Source organism: Pseudophryne corroboree, chromosome 4, assembly GCF_028390025.1.
Source record: "Pseudophryne corroboree isolate aPseCor3 chromosome 4, aPseCor3.hap2, whole genome shotgun sequence".
Classification (NCBI taxonomy): domain Eukaryota; kingdom Metazoa; phylum Chordata; class Amphibia; order Anura; family Myobatrachidae; genus Pseudophryne; species Pseudophryne corroboree.
This window is the reverse complement of record NC_086447.1, coordinates 452,128,879-452,155,031: the sequence shown is the minus strand read 5'-3', so window position 1 is coordinate 452,155,031 and position 26,153 is coordinate 452,128,879. Positions and strand designations below refer to the sequence as shown.

General features: G+C 48.5%; 1 protein-coding gene across 1 annotated transcript in view; it reads left to right on the top strand.

Annotated features, from left to right (window-relative positions):
* MDN1 (midasin AAA ATPase 1) overlaps positions 1-26,153 on the top strand; it is a 695,825-nt gene that overhangs the window by 254,302 nt on the left and 415,370 nt on the right. Inside the window, exons 22-23 of the mRNA XM_063916985.1 lie at positions 498-608; positions 703-854. Of these exons, the coding sequence (XP_063773055.1) occupies positions 498-608; positions 703-854 (263 nt within the window). The remainder of the gene's footprint in view (positions 1-497; positions 609-702; positions 855-26,153) is intronic.

The window sequence follows — 26,153 nt, the reverse complement described above, 5'->3', positions numbered from 1 at the left end:
CTTTTTTGGATCCAGCGGCTGCTGTGGGTGGTCAGCAGTGCATAGAAGGCCTGTTTAAGTATAGCTCCTATTTGCGACAACTGCCACTGGCTGGCGCCTCTCCTCTCGCGTCTGCTGCCTGGTCAGGTAGGCTGCCATGGACAGCGGAAGTGGAGTGCCGCGTGTATGTGATGGTTAGGGGGAATCCTTGCTCGTGCACAGCAGGGAGTCTGACTCGGATACTCATGTTTCTATGGTTCTTTCTTAATCGGAATGTCATTTTTACATTTAAAAAAGGGGCTTTTAAACACATTTCGCCCACCCCAAGTATTGAGGCATAAGCTGCAGTAACATCATTTTCTAATGGAATACCAAAAAAGTTACTCAATCTAATTAGTGCAATTTGTCCCATATTCTTTTATGTATTATCCTATTATCTGTGAACATACTGTGTACTTGTCATACTAACCTTATGCCAATTTACTTCTCTAATTATCTAATTTATTTTTTTTGTTCAGGGATTTTGCCTTTCTTTCCTTACACAACTGGACAGAGCTTCTCACTCCACAGTACAGTTGTTAATATGTCGCTATATCACCCCTGGCAACGTTAAAGCTCTACTAAAGCAGGTACATGTTTTGTCTGGGATAAGAAGCCCAAAGTAGCACTTTGCAGCATTGCCTGTGTGAAATGAGCAAATTATATGACCCTTTTATTTTTCAGCCTCTTCCACAGCCCCATGGAGGCAGATTTGTCCAAATAGAGGGATATTGGATTCTAGTGGGTGATAAGGATCCAGCTATAGATGAAAGTTACATCCTAACATCCTCCGTTAAGCTAAATCTTCGAGATCTTGTTAGAGTCGTCGCTGCAGGGTATGTAGAAAATATTGATAGTATATCCACTGAATTTCACATTTGTTAGGTAATTTACCCATACTGTCCAAGTTTTCGAAAAAATAGATGTATCCATTCACCTCCTCAACAGGTCCACAGCGTATTCAGTTTATTTATTGATCACAGTTCAATGTTTTGTTATTTAAAAATACATATTTGGTGGTCTAGTGGGGTCCATGAAGATCTGGCAGTTTAGGGTGTCAAAACTTCAATCCAGTCAAATGAACCCAAACAAAGGGGCCGATTCAGACCGGATTGCTGCTGTGCGTTTTTGCACAGCGGGCGATCAGGTCTGAACTGAGCATGCGTATGTACTGCAATGCACAGGTGTGACGGGGAGCACTGGGATAGTGCGAAAAATCCCATTGCACCGGCGAATGCAAGGGGATTAACAGGAAGAGGATTTTTGTGGGTGGCAGCTGACCGTTTTTGAGTAGTGTCTGGAAAAACGCAGGAGGGACCATGCATTTGGAGGCAAGGTTTCTGACGTCAGCTTCGGCCCCAATCATCGCACTGGAAGAGTAAGTACTGGGCTGTGCAGAGACGGCACGAAAATAGTTTGTGCAGTCTCTCCAACACAACCGAATGCACACATACACAGCGTTTTCCCCCTCCCCCGTAGGTGGCGACTACCTGATCGCAGGCATGCAAAAAACGCACCCTAGCTATCACGTCTGAATTGCCCCCAAAATGTGACCTTTTTGACTGCCCTGCTGCATTTTCAGGAACTAGTTCCCAATTTCTAAAAGCCAAATTTGGCTCGGGTATCGGTAGACTTTAGTGTCAATATTCTTGAAATCATTTTGAATAAGTTTAGTTGATTTAAGTTTTGCTAGTGCCAAGATAGGAATTTAACCCTACCTACTGCCACTACAATTAATGTGAAATGTCTAGGCTGACAACTTAGGCCAACCTGCATTAAAAGGTTCTGGTGACTGCTCTTCCACCACCAGATTTTCGTAACAAATGGGCTGGTAGGCTGTTTAAACTACTTTCTCTATCATCCATAAGGGATACTGGGGTTCACTTAGTACGATGGGGTATAGACGGGGTCCAAAGGAGCCAGTTCTTTTCAAATTTCTTCAAATGGGTGTGCTGGTTCCTCCCCTCTATGCCACTTCCCCCAGGCAGTTTAGAAAAATGTGCCCTCAGGAGAGGATGCACACTCTGGAGCTTCAGAGAGTTTTCTTTATTTTAAAACTCTATTATTTTCGGTATGCTGTTTGGGCAACAGCATACCTGCGCCGTGGGAGTTAGGGAGGTACGGTTACCGGTCTCTTCAGGCATCAGAGCCGCTTCCTCGCTGCAGGACCACTGTCCTGAAAGGTTGTTGTACAGCGGGACACTACGCCTTAGCTATCGCAATCACATGACGCCGCACACCCCTAACAGATGCCTGAAGGTGAGGAGTGGTGAGTGCAAACCGGGGGGCCCGCTAGGGGGTTCCCCCGGTTCTTGGTGAGGTGCAAACGTGGGAGTTAGGGAGGTACGGTTACCGGTCTCTTCAGGAATCAGAGCCGCTTCCCCGCTGCAGGACCACTGTCCTGAAAGGTTGTTGTACAGCGGGACACTACGCCTTAGCTATCGCAATCACATGACGCCGCACACCCCTAACAGATGCCTGAAGGTGAGGAGTAGTGAGTGCAAACCGGGGGGCCCGCTAGGGGGTTCCCCCGATTCTTGGTGAGGCTCAAACGCGGGGCCGGCATCCGGAACCATCCCTGGGGGGGATCCAGTATAGCCCCCTGCGTACACTGGCCAGTGGTAATGAAAACAGGTATGTTTACTTGGTTTTACACTCTGTGGGAGACATTGCCAGTATAAAAATCTACATAGCTCTGGCGCCATTACAGGGGGCGGAGCTTCCTTCAGTGCAGGACCAGCACTGTTTTGGCGTCTTCCTCTGCTTACAGCTGCAACAGCCAGCACACACACCTCCTGCAGACACTCAGGATACGCAGCAAAACTGGTACAGGGGTGTAGTAAAGGTGGAGAGCTGCTACTGTAACAATCTGTGTCCTGAAAAGGACAAAAACTCTGGTGTTACACCGTGATAAAACAGCTTGCAGTCTCACTTGGGCTGCTTAGATTGGGTGTGCTGTTCCTTCCTCTGTGTCTCCCTCTCACATACAGTAAGGGCATGCGTGCTATTGTATTACTTGTCTGTGTATATAAGTTGTTTACTGTGAACATCGTAAAACACCAATTATGCAGTGTATGTCACACCAGATTTTCTCCCTCTATATCTGGTTCCATATCATGTGAACAATGCAGACAGTCCTCACAACTCAGGGGGGGAGGCTCAAGAGCCTTCTTGGCTAGGTACCATAAAATCCATGGTGTCGGATATGTCATCTCAGCTCACTGCTAATACTTAAAAGGCTGAACAACTGCAGCGCCACTAAAACGTGGGTTACCTGCTTTACTCTCAGAATCTGATGAGGAGATACAGGAGGAGGAGGAGGAATTGAATCCTGTTACTGGGGATTCCCTTTCTGCGCAGGGTATTGAGCCCCTCATACTTGCTATATGGGACGTGTTAAAACTCCCTCTAGAGGACGCTGCAACACAGCAGTCGTTTCTCTAACGTCCTAAGTGGATGCTGGGGACTCCGTAAGGACCATGGGGAATAGCGGCTCCGCAGGAGACTGGGCACATCTAAAGAAAGCTTTAGGACTAACTGGTGTGCACTGGCTCCTCCCCCTATGACCCTCCTCCAAGCCTCAGTTAGATTTCTGTGCCCGACGAGAAGGGTGCACACTAGGGGCTCTCCTGAGCTTCTTAGTGAAAGTTTTAGTTTAGGTTTGTTATTTTCAGTGAGACCTGCTGGCAACAGGCTCACTGCATCGAGGGACTAAGGGGAGAAGAAGCGAACTCACCTGCGTGCAGAGTGGATTGGGCTTCTTGGCTACTGGACATTGGCTCCAGAGGGACGATCACAGGTTCAGCCTGGATGGGTCCCGGAGCCGCGCCGCCGCCCCCCTTACAGAGCCAGAAGAGCGAAGAGGTCCGGAAAAATCGGCGGCAGAAGACGTTCCTGTCTTCAATAAGGTAGCGCACAGCACTGCAGCTGTGCGCCATTGCTCTCAGCACACTTCATACTCCGGTCACTGAGGGTGCAGGGCGCTGGGGGGGGCGCCCTGAGACGCAATAAAACACGATAAAAATACCTTACATGGCAAAAAAAAAATGCATCACATATAGCTCCTGGGCTATATGGATGCATTTAACCCCTGCCAGAATATACAGAAAAACGGGTGATAAGGCCGCCGAAAAGGGGGCGGATCCTAGCTCCTCAGCACACTGGCGCCATTTTCCCTCACAGCTCAGTTGGAGGGAAGCTCCCTGGCTCTTCCCTGCACTACAGAAAGGGTTAAAAGAGAGGGGGGCACTAATTAGGCGCAGTATTAAAACATACAGCAGCTATAAGGGGAAAAACACTTATATAAGGTTATCCCTGTATATATATATATATATATATATATATATATATATATATATATAGCGCTCTGGTGTGTGCTGGCATACTCTCCCTCTGTCTCCCCAAAGGGCTAGTGGGGTCCTGTCCTCTATCAGAGCATTCCCTGTGTGTGTGCTGTGTGTCGGTACGTTTGTGTCGACATGTATGAGGAGAAAAATGATGTGGAGACGGAGCAGAGTGTCTGTAACAGTGATGTCACCACCTAGGGGGTCGACACCTGAGTGGATGTACTGTTGAAAATTACGTGACAGTGTCAGCTCTGTATAAAAAAACAGTGGTTGACATGAGACAGCCGGCTACTCAGCTTGTGCCTGTCCAGACGTCTCATAGGCCGTCAGGGGCTCTAAAGCGCCCGTTACCTCAGATGGCAGATACAGACGCCGACACGGATACTGACTCCTGTGTCGACGGTGAAGAGACAACCGTGATTTCCAGTAGGGCCACACGTTACATGATTGAGACAATGGAAAATGTTTTATACATTTCTGATAATACGAGTACCACCAAAAAGGGGTATTATGTTCGGTGAGGGAAAAACTACCTGTAGTTTTCCTGAATCTGAAAAATAAATGAGGTGTGTGATGATACGTGGGTTTCCCCCCGATAACAATTGATAATTTCTTAAAAAGTATTGGCTGTATACCCTTTCCCGCCAGAGGTTAGGGTGCGTTGGGAAACACCCCCTAGGGGGGAATAAGGCGCTCACACGCTTGTAAGAACAAGGGCTCTACCCTCTCATGAGATGGCCGCCCTTAAGGATCCTGCTGATAGAAAGCAGGAGGGTATCCAAAAATGTATTCACACACATACTGGTGTTATACTGCGACCAGCAATCGCCTCAGCCTGGAGGTGCAGTGCTGGGTTGGCATGGTCGGATTCCCTGACTGGAAATATTGATATCCTAGATAAGGATAGTATATTATTGCCTATAGAGCATTTAAAAGATGCATTTCTATATATGCATGATGCACAGCGGAATATTTGCCGACTGGCATCAAGTATAAGTGCGTTGTCCAATTCTACCAGTAAAATGGTCAGGTGATGCGGATTCCAAACGGCATTTGGAAGTATTGCCTTTAAAAGGGGACATTTGGGGTCGGTCTTTTAGACCTGGTGGCCACGGCAACAACTGGGAAATCCACGTTTGTACCCCAGGTCGCCTCTCAAAATAAGACACCGTATTATCAGGCGCAGTCCTTTGTTGGCAAGCGGCCAAAAGGTTCCTCTTTTCTGCTCGTGACAGAGGGAGAGGAAAAAGGCTGAAGAGATTACCCAGTTCCCAGGAACAGAAATCCTTTCCCGCCTCTGCAAAAGCCCTCAGTATGACGCTAGGGCCTTACAAACTCAGGCACGGTGGGGGCCCGTTCTCAATGAACTTCAGTGCGCAGTGGGCTCACTCGCAAGTAGACCCCTGGATCCTTCAGGTAATATCTCAAGGGTACATATTGAAATTCGAGACGTCTCCCCCTCGCCGTTTCAAAAAGTGGGTTTTACCGACGTCTCCCTCTGACAGGGAGGCAGTTTTGGAAGCCATTCACCCAGCAGGTGATAATCAAGGTACCACTCCTGCAACAGGGAACGGGGTATTATTCCACACTATTGTGGTACCGAAGCCAGATGGCCCGGTGAGACCGATTCTAAATCTAAAATCTTTGAACACTTACATACAGAGGTTCAAATTCAAGATTGAGTCACTCAGAGCAGTGATTGCGAACCTGGAAGAAGGGGACTACATGATGTCTTGGGACATCAAGGATGCTTACCTTCATGTCAAAGTTTACCCTTCTCACCAAGGGTACCTCAGGTTATGGTACAGAACTGTCACTATCAGTTCAGACGCTGCCGTAGGGATGGTCCACGGCACCCCGGGTCTTTACCAAGGTAATGGCCGAAATGATATCCCTTCGAAGGAAGGGAATTTTAGTTATCCCTTACTTGGACGATTCCCTGATAAGGGTAAGATCCAGGGAACAGTTGGAAGTCGGTGTAGCACTATCTCAGGTAGTGTTGCGGCAGCACGATTGGATTCTCAATATTCCAAAATCGCAGCTGGTTCCGACGACTTGTCTTCTGTTTCCTAGGGATGTTCCTGGACACAGTCCAGAAAAAAGGTGTTTCTCCCGGAAGAGAAAGCCAGGGAGTTATCCGAGCTAGTCAGGAACCTCCTAAAACCGAACCAAGTCTCAGTGCATCAATGCACAAGGGTTCTGGGTAAAAATGGTGGCTTCCTACGAAGCAATCCCATTCGTTAGATTCCACGCAAGAACTTTCCAGTGGAACCTACTGGACAAATGGTCCGGGTCGCATTTTCAGATGCATCAGCGGATAACCCTGTCACCAAGGACAAGGGTATCCATCATGTGGTGGTTGCAGAGTGCTCATCTTCTAGAGGGCCGCAGATTCGGCATTCAGGACTGGGTCCTGGTGACCACGGATGCCAGCCTGCGAGGCTGGGGAGCAGTCACACAGGGAAGGAATATCCAGGGCTTAGGGTCAAGCCTGGATACATCACTTCACATAAATATCCTGAAGCTAAGGGCCATTTACAATGCTCTAAGCTTAGCAAGACCTCTGCTTCAAGGTCAGCCGGTGTTGATCCAGTCGGACAACATCATGGCAGTCACCCACGTAAACAGACAGGGTGGCACAAGAAGCAGGAGGGCAATGGCAGAAGCTGCAGGGATTCTTCGCTGGGCGGAAAATCATGTGATAGCACTGTCAACAGTATTCATTCCGGGAGTGGACAACTGGGAAGCAGACTTCCTCAGCACGACCTTCACCCGGGAGAGTGGGGACTTCACCCAGAAGTCGTCCACATGATTAAAAAACTCGACGGGTATTGCGCCAGGTCAAGAGACCCTCAGGCAATAGTTGTAGACGCTCTGGTAACACCGTGGGTGTACCAGTCAGTGTATGTGTTCCCTCCTCTGCCTCTCATACCCAAGGTACTGAGATTGATAAGATGGAGAGGAGAAAGCACTATATTCGTGGCTCCGGATTGGCCAAGAAGGACTTGGTAACCGGAACTTCAAGAGATGCTCACGGAGGATCCGTGGCCTCTACCTCTAAGAAGGGACCTGCTCCAGCAAGGACCCTGTCTGTTCCAAGACTTACCGCGGCTGCGTTTGACGGCATGGCGGTTGAACGCCGGATCCTGAAGGAAAAAAAGGCTTTCCGGATGAAGTCATCCCTATCCTGATCAAAGCCAGGAAGGATGTAACCGCAAAAACATTATCACCGCAATTGGCGAAAATATGTTGCGTGGTGCGAGGCCAGTAAGGCCCGACGGAGGAAATTCAACTGGGTCGATTCCTACATTTCCTGCAAACAGGAGTGTCTATGGGCCTGAAATTGGGGTCCATTAAGGTTCAAATTTGCGGCCCTGTCAATTTTCTTCCAAAAAGAACTAGCTTCAGTCCCTGAAGTTCAGACGTTTGTAAAAGGGGTACTGCATATACAGCCTCCTTTTGTGCCTCCAGTGGCACTTTGGGATCTCAATGTAGTTTTGGGTTCCAAAAGTCACATTGGTTTGAACCACTTAAATCTGTGGAGTTAAAATATCTCACATGGAAAGTGGTCATGCTTTTGGCCCTGGACTGGGCCAGGCGCGTGTCAGAATTGGCAGCTTTATCCTGAAAAAGCCCTTATCTGATTTTCCATTCGGACAGGGCGGAATTGAGGACTCGTCCTCCGTTTCTCCCCAAGGTGGTTTCAGCGTCTCACCTGAACCAACCTATTGGTGGTGCCTGCGGCTACTAGGGACTTGGAGGCCTCCAAGTTGCTAGACGTTGTCAGTGCCCTGAAAATATATGTTTCCAGGACGGCTGGAGTCAGGAAATCTGACTCGCTGTTTATCCGGTGTGCACCCAACAAGCTGGGTGCTCCTGCTTCTAAGCAGACTATTGCTCGTTGGATTTGTAGTACAATTCAGCTTGCACATTCTGTGGCAGGCCTGCCACAGCCAAAAATCTGTAAATGCCCACTACACAAGGAAGGTGGGCTCATCTTGGGCGGCTGCCCGAGGGGTCTCGGCTTTACAACTTTGCCGAGCAGCTACTTGGTCAGGAGCAAATACGTTTGTAAAATTCTACAAAATTGATATCCTGGCTGAGGAGGACCTGGAGTTCTCTCATTTGGTGCTGCAGAGTCATCCGCACTCTCCCGCCCGTTTGGGAGCTTTGGTATAATCCCCATGGTCCTTACGGAGTCCCCAGCATCCACTTAGGACGTTAGAGAAAATAAGAATTTACTTCCCGATAATTCTATTTCTCATAGTCCGTAGTGGATGCTGGGCGCCCATCCCAAGTGCGGATTGTCTGCAATACTTGTACATAGTTATTGTTGCAAAAATCGGGTTATTATTGTTGTGAGCCATCTTTCAGAGGCTCCTCTGTTATCATGCTGTTAACTGGGTTCAGATCACAGGTTATACGGTGTGATTGGTGTGGCTGGTATGAGTCTTACCCGGGATTCAAAATCCTTCCTTATTGTGTACGCTCGTCCGGGCACAGTATCCTAACTGAGGCTTGGAGGAGGGTTATAGGGGGAGGAGCCAGTGCACACCAGTTAGTCCTAAAGCTTTCTTTAGATGTGCCCAGTCTCCTGCGGAGCCGCTATTCCCCATGGTCCTTACGGAGTCCCCAGCATCCACTACGGACTATGAGAAATAGAATTATCGGTAAGTAAATTCTTATTTTTTCTTAACACAAAACTAACTCAGTGTCACTTTCCCTGATTCTGCAGAACTGGATGACCTGTTTAAGTTAGCCTGGAAAAATCCAGATAAGAAATACCAAGTGACAAAACGATATTTGCACACCTTCCCATTTGCTCCTGAAGGCAGGAACATCTGGGAAGAGCCCCTGGCCATAGATGTATCAGTCTTTCGCCTATCTAAAAAGGCGGTACTACCTGCTCCGGGCTCCGTTACCATAAAGGAATCTGGGGATAGGAAAATAGAGACAACACTGAAGTCTATTTACACAGCGGCAGGTATATCACAAGGACTGGTCATAGCGGGTTGCTGGATGACACATGCCATTCATGTGTGGGCTACTCAAATTCAAGAGGTCTTCTTGGGGTATATGTTGACTCTCCTAATACACATTCAAGACAGTGCACGCGTCTTGTGTGACTCTCTCAAGGAGATGGGCAATATTAATGCTAGACCACTGCTATGGCAGTGTCGGCGCACAGTGCTTTGTGGCTGCTTCCGTGGATAGCGGGCGCAGAGTTCAAGCGCAGTGTAGAGTCTCTTCTTTTTTCAGGGAATTGGCTCTTCAGGGTTGGGTTGGATACATGGATTTCCAAGGTTACTGCGAGAAAATCCATGTTCCTACTCTCTGGGGCCCTGCCGGCTAGGGGTTCCTTCCCGGGGCAGCCTACTCAGTCCTTTTAGGCAGTTTGCCATGGTGCCTCAGGGGAAGAGCTGTACAGAGCAGTGACCTTTTCCTCTGTGCACTCCTACAAAATTTGACCATTTCCATACATTTGGTACTTTTTGCCCTAGGGTAAAAAGTTTTATACGTGCAGCTTCGCTGGACAATGCTATCCCCCACCCCCATTAGTTTGCTTTGGGACATGCCACATTAGGTTACGCAGTGCCTCCCAGATGGATGCAAGAGGAAATATGATTTTGTACTCGCCATGAAATCTATTTCTCTAACGTCCTAGTGGATGCTGGGGACTCCGTAAGGACCATGGGGAATAGACGGGCTCCGCAGGAGACGGGGCACTTTAAGAAAGAATTAGGAATACTGGTGTGCACTGGCTCCTCCCTCTATGTCCCTCCTCCAGACCTCAGTTAGAATCTGTGCCCGGACAGAGCTGGGTGCACTTTAGTGAGCTCTCCTGAGCTTGCTAATAAAGTATTTTGTTAGGTTTTTTATTTTCAGAGAGATCTGCTGGCAACAGACTTTCTGCTACGTGGGACTGAGGGGAGAGAAGCAAACCTACTAACTGCGGATAGGTCGTGCTTCTTAGGCTACTGGACACCATTAGCTTCAGAGGGATCGAACACAGGAACTCGCCCTTGGTTGTCCGATCCCGGAGCCGCGCCGCCGTCCCCCTCGCAGAGCCAGAAGGCAGAAGCCGGCGAGAGAAGTAAGAAGACTTCAAAATCGGCGGCAGAAGACTCCAGTCTTCATATGAGGTAGCGCACTGCAGCTGTGCGCCATTGCTCCCACATTACACCCACACACTCGGGTCACTGTAGGGTGCAGGGGGGGGGGGGGGCGCGCCCTGGGCAGCAATTAGAGACCTCTTGGCAAAGTGGGCATATATACAGTTGGGCACTGTATATATGCATGAGCCCCCGCCATTATTTTACACAAAATTGCGGGACAGAAGCCCCGCCGCTGAGGGGGCGGGGCTTCTTCCTTAGCACTCACCAGCGCCATTTTCTCTCCACAGCTCCGCTGAGAGGAAGCTCCCCAGGCTCTCCCCTGCAGAATCATGATAGAAGAGGGTGAAAAAGAGAGGGGGGGGCACATAAATTTGGCGTAAAAACAATATACAGCAGCTACTGGGTTAACACTACGTTACTGTGTGATTCCTGGGTCATATAGCGCTGGGGTGTGTGCTGGCATACTCTCTATCTCTCCAAAGGGCCTTGTGGGGGAACTGTCTTCAAATAGAGCATCCCCTGTGTGTGTGGTGTGTCGGTACGTGTGTGTCGACATGTCTGAGGTAAACGGCTCCCCTAAGGAGGAGATGGAGCAAATATGTGTGAGAGGGTTTCTCCGTCGACAACGCCGACACCTGTTTGGATATGTGTAAGTGCTAAGGTGAATTTATTGCACAAAAGATTAGAGAACAGACAGGAAATCTACCCAGGTCTGTCCCTATGGCGCAGAGACCTTCAGAGTCTCACAATGTTCACTATCCAAAATAATAGACACTGATATCGACACGGAGTTTGACTCCAGTGTCGACTACGATAATGCAAAGTTACAGCCAAAATGGCAGAAAAGTATTCATTATATGATTATTGTAATAAAGATGATTTGCATATCACGGATGACTGATCTGTCCCTGACACAAGGGTACACATTTTAAGGGGAAGAAAGCTGAGGTAAATTTCCCTCCTCTCATGAGGAAAAAGAGCGGGAATCTCCAGACAAGAGACTGCTGCTTCCCACAAAGAATTCTCAGGCAATATCCTTTCCCCACTAGGGCCAGGATGTGATGGGAATCTTCCCCCAGGGTGTCACGTTTGCCCAAAAGATAGCCCTGATTTAACAACTATCCTTAGGGATCCTGCAGATAGCGTGCACATTTTGGTACACTACTCAGACCGGCGATTGTGTCGGCATGGGTTTATAGCGCTGTGGCAGCGTGGACAGGTACCTTAGCAGCAGAAATTGAGACCCTAGTATGTATGTATGTATATGTGTGTGTATATATATATATATATATATATATATATATATATATATATATATATTCTCTGACGTCCTAGTGGATGCTGGGGACTCCGTAAGGACCATGGGGAATAGCGGCTCCGCAGGAGACTGGGCACAAATAGAAAGCTTTAGTACTACCTGGTGTGCACTGGCTCCTCCCCCTATGACCCTCCTCCAAGCCTCAGTTAGATTTTTGTGCTCGAACGAGAAGGGTGCACACTAGGGGCTCTCCTGAGCTTCTTAGTGAAAGTTTTAGTTTAGGTTTTTTATTTTCAGTGAGACCTGCTGGCAACAGGCTCACTGCATCGAGGGACTAAGGGGAGAAGAAGCGAACTCACCTGCGTGCAGAGTGGATTGGGCTTCTTAGGCTACTGGACACCATTAGCTCCAGAGGGACCGATCACAGGCCCAGCCTTGGAGCTCGGTCCCAGAGCCGCGCCGCCGGCCCCCTTACAGAGCCAGAAGCAAGAAGAGGTCCGGAAAATCGGCGGCAGAAGACATCCCGTCTTCCACAAGGTAGCGCACAGCACTGCAGCTGTGCGCCATTGCTTCTCAGCACACTTCACACTCCGGTCACTGAGGGTGCAGGGCGCTAGGGGGGGGCGCCCTGAGCAGCAATAGAAACACCTTGGCTGGCTAAAAATACATCACATATAACCCCTGGGCTATATGGATGAATTTTAACCCCTGCCAGATTTTCACAAAAAGCGGGAGAAAGGCCGCCGAGAAGGGGGCGGAGCCTATCTCCTCAGCACACAGGCGCCATTTTCCCTCACAGCTCCGCTGGAAGGACGTCTCCCTGACTCTCCCCTGCAGTCCTGCACTACAGAAACAGGGTAAAAAAGAGAGGGGGGCACTAATTTGCGGGTTATTAACAATACAGCAGCTATAAGGGAGAAACACTTATATAAGGTTGTTCCTATATATATATATATATATATATATATATATATATATATATATATATATATATATATATATATATATATATATATATATATATATAGCGCTCTGGTGTGTGCTGGCATGCTCTCCCTCTGTCTCCCCAAAGGGCTAGTGGGGTCCTGTCCTCTATCAGAGCATTCCCTGTGCGTGTGCTGTGTGTCGGTACGTTTGTGTCGACATGTATGAGGAGGAAAATGAGGTGGAGGCGGGGCAATTGCCTATAATAGAGATGTCACCCCCTAGGGAGTCGACACCTGAGTGGATGGCTGTATGGAAGGATTTACGTGACAGTGTCAGCTCCTTACAAAAGACAGTTGATGACATGAGACAGCCGGCTAATCAGTTAGTCCCTGTCCAGGCGTCTCAGAAACCATCAGGTGCCCTAAAACGGCCGTTACCTCAGGTGGTAGATACAGACGTCGACACGGATACTGACTCCAGTGTCGACGGTGAGGAGACAAACGTGACTTCCAGTAGGGCCACACGTTACATGATCACGGCAATGAGAGAGGTTTTAAACATTTCTGATACTGCAAGTACCACTAAAAAGGGTATTATGTGGGGTGTGAAAAAACTACCCGTAGTTTTTCCTGAATCAGATGAATTAAATGAGGTGTGTGATGAAGCGTGGGTTTCCCCCGATAAAAAACTGATAATTTCTAAAAAGTTATTGGCATTATACCCTTTCCCGCCAGAGGTTAGGGCGCGTTGGGAAACACCCCCTAGAGTGGATAAAGCACTCATACGCTTATCAAAACAAGTGGCGTTACCGTCTCCTGATACGGCCGCCCTCAAGGAACCAGGTGACAGAAAACTGGAAAATATCCTAAAAAGTATATACACACATACTGGTGTTATACTGCGACCAGCAATCGCCTCAGCCTGGATGTGCAGCGCTGGGGTGGCTTGGTCGGATTCCCTGACTGAAAATATTGATACCCTGGATAGGGACAGTATATTGTTGACTATAGAGCATTTAAAAGATGCATTTCTATATATGCGAGATGCACAGAGGGATATTTGCACTCTGGCATCAAGAGTGAGTGCGCTGTCCATTTCTGCCAGAAGAGGGTTATGGACGCGACAGTGGTCAGGTGATGCGGATTCTAAACGGCATATGGAAATATTGCCTTATAAAGGGGAGGAGTTATTTGGGGTCGGTCTATCGGACCTGGTGGCCACGGCAACTGCTGGGAAATCCACATTTTTACCCCAGGTCGCCTCTCAGCATAAAAAGACGCCGTCTTATCATGCTCAGTCCTTTCGTCCCCATAAGGGCAAGAGGGCAAAAGGTTCCTCCTTTCTGCCCCGGGGCAGAGGAAGGGGAAAAAGACTGCAACACACAGCCAATTCCCAGGAACAAAAGCCCTCTCCCGCTTCTGCCAAGTCCTCAGCATGACGCTGGGGCCTTACAAGCGGACTCAGGCACGGTGGGGGCCCGTCTCAAGAATTTCAACGCGCAGTGGGCTCACTCGCAAGTGGACCCCTGGATCCTTCAAGTAGTATCTCAGGGGTACAAATTGGAGTTCGAGACGTCTCCCCCTCGCCGGTTCCTGAAGTCTGCTTTACCAACGTCTCCCTCAGACAGGGAGGCAGTATTGGAGGCAGTTCACAAGCTGTATTCCCAGCAGGTGATAATCAAGGTACCCCTCCTGCAACAAGGGAAGGGGTATTATTCCACGCTGTTTGTGGTACCGAAGCCGGACGGCTCGGTGAGACCTATTTTAAATCTGAAGTCTTTGAACACTTACATACAGAGGTTCAAATTCAAGATGGAGTCACTCAGGGCAGTGATCGCGAACCTGGAAGAGGGGGACTATATGGTGTCTCTGGACATCAAGGATGCCTACCTCCATGTCCCCATTTACCCGTCTCATCAAGGGTACCTCAGGTTTGTAGTACAAAACTGTCACTATCAGTTTCAGACGCTGCCGTTTGGATTATCCACGGCACCCCGGGTCTTTACCAAGGTAATGGCCGAAATGATGATTCTTCTTCGAAGAAAAGGCGTTTTAATTATCCCTTACTTGGACGATCTCCTGATAAGAGCAAGATCCAGAGAACAGTTAGTAGTCGGAGTAGCACTATCTCAAGTAGTGCTACGGCAGCACGGCTGGGTTCTAAATATCCCAAAATCGCAGCTGACTCCGACGACACGTCTTCTGTTCCTAGGGATGATTCTGGACACAGTCCAGAAAAAGGTGTTCCTTCCGGAGGAGAAGGCCAGGGAGTTATCCGAACTAGTCAGAAACCTCCTGAAACCAGGGCAAGTCTCAGTGCATCAATGCACAAGAGTCCTGGGAAAAATGGTAGTTTCCTACGAAGCGATTCCATTCGGCAGATTCCACGCAAGAACGTTTCAGTGGGATCTGCTGGACAAATGGTCCGGATCGCATCTTCAGATGCATCAGCGGATAACCCTGTCCCCAAGGACAAGGGTGTCTCTTCTGTGGTGGTTGCAGAGTGCTCATCTTCTAGAGGGCCGCAGATTCGGCATTCAGGACTTGGTCCTGGTGACCACGGATGCCAGCCTGAGAGGCTGGGGAGCAGTCACACAAGGAAGAAATTTCCAGGGCTTGTGGTCAAGCCTGGAGACATCACTTCACATAAATATCCTGGAGCTAAGGGCCATCTACAATGCTCTAAGCCTAGCACGACCCCTGCTTCAAGGTCAGCCGGTGCTGATACAGTCAGACAACATCACGGCAGTCGCCCACGTAAACAGACAGGGCGGCACAAGAAGCAGGAGGGCAATGGCAGAAGTTGCAAGGATTCTTCGCTGGGCGGAAAATCATGTGATAGCACTGTCAGCAGTGTTCATTCCGGGAGTGAACAACTGGGAAGCAGACTTCCTCAGCAGACACGACCTCCACACGGGAGAGTGGGGACTTCACCCAGAAGTCTTCCACATGATTGTGAACCGTTGGGAAAAACCAAAGGTGGACATGATGGCGTCCCGCCTCAACAAAAAACTAGACAGGTATTGCGCCAGGTCACGGGACCCTCAGGCAATAGCTGTGGACGCTCTGGTAACACCGTGGGTGTACCAGTCAGTGTATGTGTTCCCTCCTCTGCCTCTCATACCCAAGGTACTGAGAATCATAAGAAGTAGAGGAGTAAGGACTATACTCGTGGCTCCGGATTGGCCAAGAAGGACTTGGTACCCGGAACTTCAAGAGATGCTCACGGAGGACCCGTGGCCTCTACCTCTAAGAAGGGACCTGCTCCAGCAGGGACCCTGTCTTTTCCAAGACTTACCGTGGCTGCGTTTGACGGCATGGCGGTTGAACGCCGGATCCTGAAGGAAAAAGGCATTCCGGATGAAGTCATCCCTACCCTGATCAAAGCCAGGAAGGATGTAACCGTGCAGCATTATCACCGTATTTGGCGTAAATATGTTGCGTGGTGCGAGGCCAAGAAGGCCCCTACAGAGGAATTTCAACTTGGTCGTTTCCTGCACTTCCTGCAAACAGGACTGTCTATGGGCCTAAAATTAGGGTCCATTAAGGTTCAAATTTCGGCCCTGTCGATCTTCTTCCAAAAAGAGCTGGCTTCAGTTCCTGAAGTTCAGACATTTGTCAAAGGGGTGCTGCATATACAGCCTCCTTTTGTGCCTCCAGTGGCACCTTGGGATCTCAATGTGGTTTTGGGGTTCCTAAAATCACATTGGTTTGAACCACTCACCACTGTGGACTTAAAATATCTCACATGGAAAGTGGTAATGCTGTTGGCCCTGGCTTCAGCCAGGCGCGTGTCAGAATTGGCGGCTTTATCCTATAAAAGCCCTTACCTAATTTTTCATACGGATAGGGCAGAATTGAGGACTCGTCCTCAATTTCTCCCTAAGGTGGTTTCAGCGTTTCACCTGAACCAGCCTATTGTGGTACCTACGGCTACTAGGGACTTGGAGGACTCCAAGTTGCTGGACGTAGTCAGGGCCCTGAAAATATATGTTTCCAGGACGGCTGGAGTCAGAAAATCTGACTCGCTGTTTATTCTGTATGCACCCAACAAGCTGGGTGCTCCTGCTTCTAAGCAGACTATTGCTCGTTGGATTTGTAGTACAATTCAGCTTGCACATTCTGTGGCAGGCCTGCCACAGCCAAAATCTGTAAAAGCCCATTCCACACGGAAAGTGGGCTCATCTTGGGCGGCCGCCCGAGGGGTCTCGGCTTTACAACTTTGCCGAGCAGCTACTTGGTCAGGGGCAAACACGTTTGCAAAATTCTACAAATTTGATACCCTGGCTGAGGAGGACCTGGAGTTATCTCATTCGGTGCTGCAGAGTCATCCGCACTCTCCCGCCCGTTTGGGAGCTTTGGTATAACCCCCATGGTCCTTACGGAGTCCCCAGCATCCACTAGGACGTCAGAGAAAATAAGAATTTACTTACCGATAATTCTATTTCTCGTAGTCCGTAGTGGATGCTGGGCGCCCATCCCAAGTGCGGATTGTCTGCAATACTTGTACATAGTTATTGTTAACTAAATCGGGTTATTGTTGTAGTGAGCCATCTTTTCTAGAGGCTCCTCTGTTTATCATACTGTTAACTGGGTTCAGATCACAAGTTATACGGTGTGATTGGTGTGGCTGGTATGAGTCTTACCCGGGATTCAAAATCCTTCCTTATTGTGTACGCTCGTCCGGGCACAGTATCCTAACTGAGGCTTGGAGGAGGGTCATAGGGGGAGGAGCCAGTGCACACCAGGTAGTACTAAAGCTTTCTATTTGTGCCCAGTCTCCTGCGGAGCCGCTATTCCCCATGGTCCTTACGGAGTCCCCAGCATCCACTACGGACTACGAGAAATAGAATTATCGGTAAGTAAATTCTTATTTTATATATATCTATATAGATATATAGATATAGATATATAGATATATATAGATATATATAGATATATATAGATAGAGAGAGAGATATATTTATAGATATATTAAATATGCTGTCTTAAGAGATAAATATCATAAAACATGCCCAAAGAGACATGAGTATACTGGGTCCTAGAGGCAAAGCTATGTCGATTTCTGCTTGACGTATCCTGTAGAATATGCAATGGACAGTTGATGCCAACTTAAGTGGCATATGGAAGGCTGAGGATTGTGTGGAGAAGGGTTCTCGGACCTGGTCTCCACAGCTATAGCTGGTAATTCTGATATTTGCCTTATATTCCTGCACAGCCTAGGAAAGCACGTCATTATCAACTGCAGCCTTTCGAACAAAGAAAGAAGAAAGTCCGAGGTGCGTTCTTTCTTGCCAGAGGCGGGGGCAGAGGAAAACGGCTGCACAACACAGCTAGTTCCCAGAAACAGAAGTCCTCCCCGGCCTCTACGAAAATCCAGGCTGAGCTAGGCCCGGTGGGGGCACGCCTTCGTAAGTTCAGCCACAAGTGGGTTCACTCCCTGTTAGATCCCTGGGCAATAGATATTGTGTCTCAGGGATACAAGCTGGACTTTGAGAAGATGCCTCCTCACTGAAGGCCCTGCTGGCTTCCCCCCCCCCCCCCCCCCCGAGAGGGAAACAGGGTTAACTGCAATTCACAGTTTGTATCTTCCACAGGCGGTGGTCAAGGTTCCACTCCTTTAAAAAGGAGGGGGTTATTATTCGACCATGTTGTAGTCCCGAAACCAGATGGTTCGGTCAGACCCATATTGAATTTAAAATCCCTGAACATATACTTGAAAAGTTCAAGTTCAAGATGGAATCGCTCAGAGCGGTCATCGCAAGGGAGGGGGATTTTATGGTGTCTCTGGACATAAAGGATGCTTACCTTCATGTCCCCGTTTATCCACCTCATCAGGAGTACCTCAGATTTGTGGTACAGGATTGTCATTACCAATTCCAGACGTTGCCGTTTGGTCTGTCCACGGCACCGAGAATATTTACCAAGGTAATGGCAGTAATGATGGTGCTCCTGCGAAAGCAATGAGTCACAATTATCCCATACTTGGACGATCTCCTCATAAAGGCGAGGTCCAGAGAGCAGTTGCTGATTAGAGTAGCACGCTCTCGGGAAGTGTTACAACAGCACGGCTGGATTCTGAATATTCCAAAGTCGCAGCTTATTCCTACGACGCGTCTGCCCTTCCTGGGCATGATTCTGGACACAGACCAGAAGAAGGTTTTTCTCCCGACGGAGAAGGCTCAGGAACTCATGACACTGGTCAGAGACCTCTTAAAACCAAAACAGGTGTCGGTGCATCACTGCACGAGAGTCCTGGGAAAGACGGTGGCGTCATACGAGGCCATTCCCTTCGGCAGGTTCCATGCAAGGACCTTTTCAATGGGATCTGTTGGACAAGTGGTCCGGATCGCATCTTTAGATGCATCGGCTGATTACCCTATCCCCCAGGGCCAGGGTGTCTCTTCTGTGGTGGCTGCAGAGTACCCAACTTCTCGAGGGCCGCAGGTTCGGCATTCAGGACTGGGTCCTGTTGACCACGGATGCAAGCCTCCGAGGGTGGGGGGCAGTCACTCAGGGAAGAAGTTTCCAAGGGCTGTGGTTAAGTCAGGAGACTTTCCTTCACATCAATATCCTGGAACTAAGGGCCATATACAACGCCCTAAGTCAAGCGGAGACCCTGCTTCGCAACCAATGGGTGCTGATTCAATCAGACAATATCACCGCAGTGGCTCATGTAAACCGCCAAGGCGGCACAAGGAGCAGGGTGGCAATGGCGGAAGCCACCAGAATTCTTCGATGGGCGGAGAATCACGTATGAGCACTGTCAGCAGTGTTCATTCCGGGAGTGGACAACTGGGAAGCAGACTTCCTCAGCAGGCACGACCTCCACCCGGGAGAGTGGGGACTTCATCAAGAAGTCTTCGCGCAGATTGTAAGTCGGTGGGAACTGCCACAGGTGGACATGATGGCATCCCGCCTCAACAAAAAGCTACAGAGGTATTGCGCCAGGTCAAGAGACCCTCAGACGATAACTGTAGACGCACTGGTGACACCGTGGATGTTCCAGTCGGTTTATGTGTTTCCTCCTCTTCCTCTCATACCCAAGGTGCTGAGAATCGTAAGGAAAAGAGGAGTGAGAACAATGCGCATTGTTCCGGATTAGCCTAGAGGGACTTGGTATCCAGAGCTGCAAGAAATGCTCGCTGAGGACCCATGGCCTCTGCCTCTAAGGCAGGATCTGTTGCAGCAGGGACCTTGTCTGTTCCAAGACTTACCGCGGCTGCGTTTGACGGCAGGGCGGTTGAACGCCGGATCCTAGTAGAAAAAGGGATTCCGGATGAGGTTATTCCTACGCTAATAAAGGCTAGGAAGGACGTGACGGCTATACATTATCACCGTATACGGCGAAAATATGTTGCTTGGTGTGAGGCCAGGAATGCCCCTACAGAGCAATTCCAGCTGGGCCGTTTCCTTCACTTCCTACAGTCGGGAGTGACTTTGGGCCTGAAATTGGGGTCCATTAAGGTCCGGATTTCGGCCCTATACATTTTCTTTCAAAAAGAACTAGCTTCTCTACCTGAAGTTCGGACGTCTGTAAAGGGAGTGCTGCATATTCAGCCCCCGTTTGTGCCCCCAGTGGCACCTTGGGATCTTTACGTGGTGTTGAATTTCCTGAAATCACACTGGTTTGAGCCACTTAAAACCGTGGAGTTAAAATATCTCACGTGGAAGGTGGTCATGCTATTAGCCTTGGCTTCGGCTAGTCGTGTGTCAGAATTGGCGGCTTTGTCACATAAAAGCCCCTATTTGGTTTTCCATATGGACAGGGCCAAATTGCAGACTCGTCCGCAATTTCTGCCAAAAGTGGTGTCATCTTTTCATTTGAACCAACCTATTGTGGTGCCTGCGGCTACTCGTGACTTGGAGGATGCCAAGTTACTAGAGGTAGTCAGGGCTTTGAAGGTTTATGTAGCCAGAACGGCTGGAGTCAGAAAAACTGAGTCGCTGTTTATTCTGTATGCATCCAACAAGCTGGGTGCTCCTGCTTCAAAGCAAACTATTGCTCGCTGAATCTGTAACACGATTCAGCAGGCTCATTCTGCGGCTGGATTGCCGCCTCTAAAATCAGTAAAAGCCCATTCCACTAGGAAGGTGGGCTCTTCTTGGGCGGCTGCCCGAGGGGTCTCGGCATTACAGCTTTGCCGAGCAGCTACTTGGTCGGGTTCAAACACTTTTGCAAGATTCTACAAGTTTGATACCCTGGCTGAGGCGGACCTTGTGTTTGCTCATTCGGTGCTGCAGTGTCATCCGCACTCTCCCGCCCGTTTGGGAGCTTTGGTATAATCCCCATGGTCCTTACGGAGTCCCCAGCATCCACTAGGACGTTAGAGAAAATAAGATTTTACTTACCGGTAAATCTATTTCTCGTAGTCCGTAGTGAATGCTGGGCGCCCGTCCCAAGTGCGGACTTCTTATGCAATACTTGTATATAGTTATTGCTTACATTAGGGTTATGTTATGGTTGTATCAGGTTTGTCTGATGCTCTGTTGTTGTTCATACTGTTAACTGGGTAAGTTTATCACGAGTTATACGATGTGATTGGTGTGGCTGGTATGAGTCTTACCTTGGATTCCAAAATCCTTTCCTTGTACTGTCAGCTCTTCCGGGCACAGTTTCCTTAACTGAGGTCTGGAGGAGAGACATAGAGGGAGGAGCCAGTGCACACCAGTATTCCTAATTCTTTCTTAAAGTGCCCTGTCTCCTGCGGAGCCCGTCTATTCCCCATGGTCCTTACGGAGTCCCCAGCATCCACTACGGACTACGAGAAATAGATTTACCGGTAAGTCAAATTTTATTTTTGCTCCTAGTCCATCTGGGAGACGCACTGCGTTCCTTCCCTGATTTATTGTTGCTGTGTTCTGTTATATGATCACATAGTTTATGATCATCGTTTTAGTTTGTTCCTCCATATGGCTTCACTAATTGAATAAACAGAGGATCCGGTGGAGGTGAGAGAGGTTAGAGGGCACAGAGTTTTCTTTTGACTATTTTAGCGCGAAACTCCTAGTACCATGCACTCTACCCCATGTGTAAGTAACGCAGTGTCCCCTAGACAGAGGAAGAGATTTTTATAATCCAATTTTTAATCCAACGAGCAATACTTGGATTAAATTTGTAATCCAGCCCCTCCTGTTGATATAGAGTGCAAATAGATTATCTGAGCGTCAGAAAGTTTTGGTCCCGTCCGCATAAACACAGAGGTCCACACTACATCCAACAAGGCAAAAGACCAGAACGGTTCCTGCTGGGCGCCCACTTGTAGATTTGGCACCACTATTTCCTGGTGGATATGGAACGTAAAGCTTGTTTCAAATATGGACACATATTTTTAATGATTCCTGCAGTTGTACAAAGGCAGACGGACTGCGCATGCACCAGTGTACATGTGCCAAAATACTGCTGTGATCAGTGTCTGGAAATCTGCATCTATTTGTTTGGAGGGGAGGGTGGCAGTTTCATAAAACACTGATGTGTCTGCCCCCGGTTTTGTGGGTATGCTGAGGCCAGTATTTACATCTTCCAACGCATATTTACTGGCCTCCGTATCAGAGTTCTGGTGGCCATTCTGAGTTATCTTAATCAGGTGGCCAATGGCTGTGCGATAGTGACACAAAGCTGCATTTTCAGGCACAGTAGTGGATCAGAGAAGCAGCAGAAGGCATCTTGAGCATAATTTTGCAGTCACTGTATACAAAGACGCAGCAGCTGTCTTGCCGTCCATCTAAAAAACAAGCCTTTAGAGACCACCTTTGGGAGTAAACCCAATTAACCACTTTAACAGACTATTTTTCCCTTCAAAACCGTTCATAACATTGTTTTATTTGACATTCTTCATTTAATATAGTTTAAAAAGTATTTTTTTTAAATAATTAAATATTATATTATGCACATCCGCAGAACGGATCACCTCATCAAAAATTGGTGGACACAGTGGGGAGGCGCGGTCACGTGATCTGACCATGCCAGTTAAGTGGTTATTGTGTGAAAGACCGCATGGTTAGGGTGAAAGATCAGAAACGGAGATTTAGGAGGCTGTACACTCAAGTCCGAGACCCTCTGGGCAGAGGAAATAGCGAAAGGAACACAATTACAGTATTCCAAGTGAGCCATCAGATGTTTAAGTCTCCAAAGGTTCAAAAGTATGATTCCGAACTGCCCTCACGACCAGAACCAAATCCCACGAGGCAACTGGATTAAGAAAGTGACTTTGTATCTGGAGGAAAGCCTGCTCAACAGGAAAAAAAAAGCTCTGGAAATATAGAGAGAGAGCGGATGACTGGATGGAAGAAAAATGAAGATATTGAGACCCAAGTTACACTATATAGGTTTTTTGCAATTGGCTATAAAATTAAAATCTAAAAATAACTAGCGTTCTCGAATATCATCACATGACTGTTGCTCTTTTATGGATATCATTCAGTGACCTATTTATAGTCATGGTTTCCTAGATTAACAGATCACACTTGCGGTTATGTTGGTTATCCAAATTACTATCCTAATGCACGATACAATACTGTAGTACAGAAGAGGGTACACATACAGATAGTAAAAGTTTGTGAACCCCTCAGAATTTTCTATTCTTCTGCTGAAATTTGACCTAAAAGTAGATGGAGAGCCAAATAAAAAAAAAAATGAGACGTGCTCATTTCTGTATTGAGGGAAATGATCCAATAGCTCACATCTGTGAGTGGCAGAAGTATGTGAACCTTTGCTTTCAGTATCTGATATGACCCTCTTGTGCAGCAATAGCTGCATGTAAACATTTCCGGTAATTGTTGATTAGTCCTGAACATCGGTTTGGAAGAATTTTACCCAATTCCTCCGTTCAAAACAGCTTCAACTCTGTTATGTTGGTGGGTTTCCTCCCATGAACTGCTCACTTCAGGTCCTTCCACAACATTTCGTTTGGATTAAGGTCAGGACTTTGACGTGGCCATTCCAAATCTTTAAATTTATTCTTCTTTAACCATTCTTTGGTCAAAGGACTTGTGTGCATTTGGGTCGTTGTCTTGCTGCATGACCCACGTTCTCTTGAGATGCAGCTCATGGACAGATGTCCTGACATTTTTCTTTAGAATATTCTGGTATAATTCAAAATTAATTGTCCAATGAGGACAAGTTGTCCTGGGCCAGATGCAGCAAAACAGGCCCAAACCATGGTACCACCATACTGATGGTATGAGGTTTTTATGCTGGAATGCAGTGTGCTCCTTTCTCCAAGCAGAACGCTTCTCATTTAAACCAAAAAGCTCTATTTTGGACTCCTCTGTCCAGAAACATTGTTCCAATAGCTATTTGGCTTGTCCAGATCTTCTTTTTCTGCAGCGGGGTACACTGGTATTCCACATGGAATAACATTGGGGTGTAGAGTGGGATCTTGATCCGAGGCACCAACAGGCTAAAAGCTTTGACTGTTCCCAATATGCTCAGCGCCGCATCCTCTATAACCCCGCCTCCGTTCATAGGAGCTCAGTTTGTAAGTTGGTGCAGGCAGCTAACAGGGAGGGCTGCTCCAGCAGCCCTAAGAAGAGCTATTTTAAAGAAGATAGAAGATTCAAGGGCTGCAGCAGAGGCACTTCGGTGCTAGATATTCTGATATCTCCTGCTGCAGCTCCATCACCTCCCCCAGCGGCGCTGTATACTCTCGCGTTCCTGGTTGCCGGGTACTTACAGCGGAGGCTCCGGTTCTTCACCCACACATACTAAACGAAGTTCTCCGGGATCGCGTGGCTGCACTCAGGGAGGTGGTAAGAGGGTCCCCCAGGCCGATATAAATCGCGATACGTCGCTGCCATTAGGAGGTGGGCTGCGCGCACTGGCGTGGACACTGTGGCAGTACAGGGACCCCACTAGACCACCAGGGCAAGGGCACAGGTTGGATTAGGCTATAATCCCATTTTATTAAGGCCCGCAGTACCCGGTGGTGAAGTCCAGCAAGGGGATAAGGCTCTGGTCTGTAGCCTCTCCCCTGGGCGCCATTTAGAGTAAATGTTCCCGCCCTGGAGCTGCATCTGTTTCCCTCACTCTCTGTCAGCGTTTGGGCGCCATTACACACAGCTGCACTGATTCTGGGACTGCTGGGTGACACCTCCTCTGTAAAGCTGCCTGCCTCATCAGCGCTGTGCATTTACAGGACACTTAAGTCGTCACTCGAGGTTACGCCGTACCCTTCAAGAATCGTCCCCCTCATCGATTTTGCCTGACAGATGTTCCTCAGGACCCGACAAAGGCAAACACTCTTTATTCGGTGGTACATTCCCTCCTGTCCACAAGAGTGGTAGTACAGGTGCCTCTGGCTCAGAGAGGCAAGGGGTACTATTCACCGCTGTTTCTGGTCCCAAACCGAACGGGTCCTCGCGGCCCATTCTCAATCTGAAGTCCTTGAACAAGCATGTGCGGGTCTCCAAGTTTCGTATGGAAACTCTGCGCTCTATTGCTCTGGCCTTGGAGCCTGGGGACTATATGGTCTCCCTGGACATACAGGATGCCTACCTGCATATTCCTATTGCAGTATCTCATCAGCAGTACATCAGGTTTGCGGTGGGCAACCTTCATTACCAATTTCGGGCGTTACCCTTGGCTTGACAACTGCTCCCCAAGTTTTCATCAACGTCATGACGGCTACACTCCGCCGTCAAGGGGTCAGGATCCTACCATACTTGGACGATTTGTTGATCCTGGCAAATTCCCCAGAACTACTCCTGTTTCATCTAGATCTGACGGTCCAGTTCATGAAAGCCCACGGGTGGCTGATCATCTGAAAGAAATCCTCCCTGGTTCCTGCTCGGAGCATGGTACACCTGGGAGCGTTATTGGACACCCGCAACCAAAGGTGGTTCTTGTCTCAGGAGAAAGTTCTGAAGCTTCAGGACAGGATTCAATGCTTCCTATCTCGTCCGCAAGTGTCGATATATTCGGCAATGCAAGTGCTAGGTCTCATGGTGTCTGCTTTCGACATGATGGAGTATGCTCAATTCCATTCTCGCCCTCTGCAGAAGTTAATTTTGACTAAGTGGGATGGCCTGCCTCACCGGATCAGATCTCACATGATCTCCTGGTCTCCGGAGGTCCGCCTGTCACTGAGCTGGTGGCTTCAGGACCATCGATTGAGCAGGGGCCATCCCTTCTGGATATCCAACTGGGTCCTGCTGACGACGGATGCCTGTCTGAGGGGTTGAGACGCAGTGTTGGAACACTCTCTTTAGCGTCTGTAGACCAAGGAGGAGTCTCTACTTCCGATAAATATTCTGGAACTGCGGGCAGTGTTCAATGCATTGACAATGGCCCAGCATCTAATACAGAACAGACCTGTTCAAGTACAATCGAACAACGCCACCACGGTGGCGTACATCAATCATCAAGGCGGCACTCGAAGCTGCATGGCAATGAGGGAAGTATCACGGATCCTTCAGTGGGCAGAACGCCATCTGCCGGCCATATCCGCAGTGTTCATTCCGGGAGTCCTGAACTGGGAAGCGGACTTTC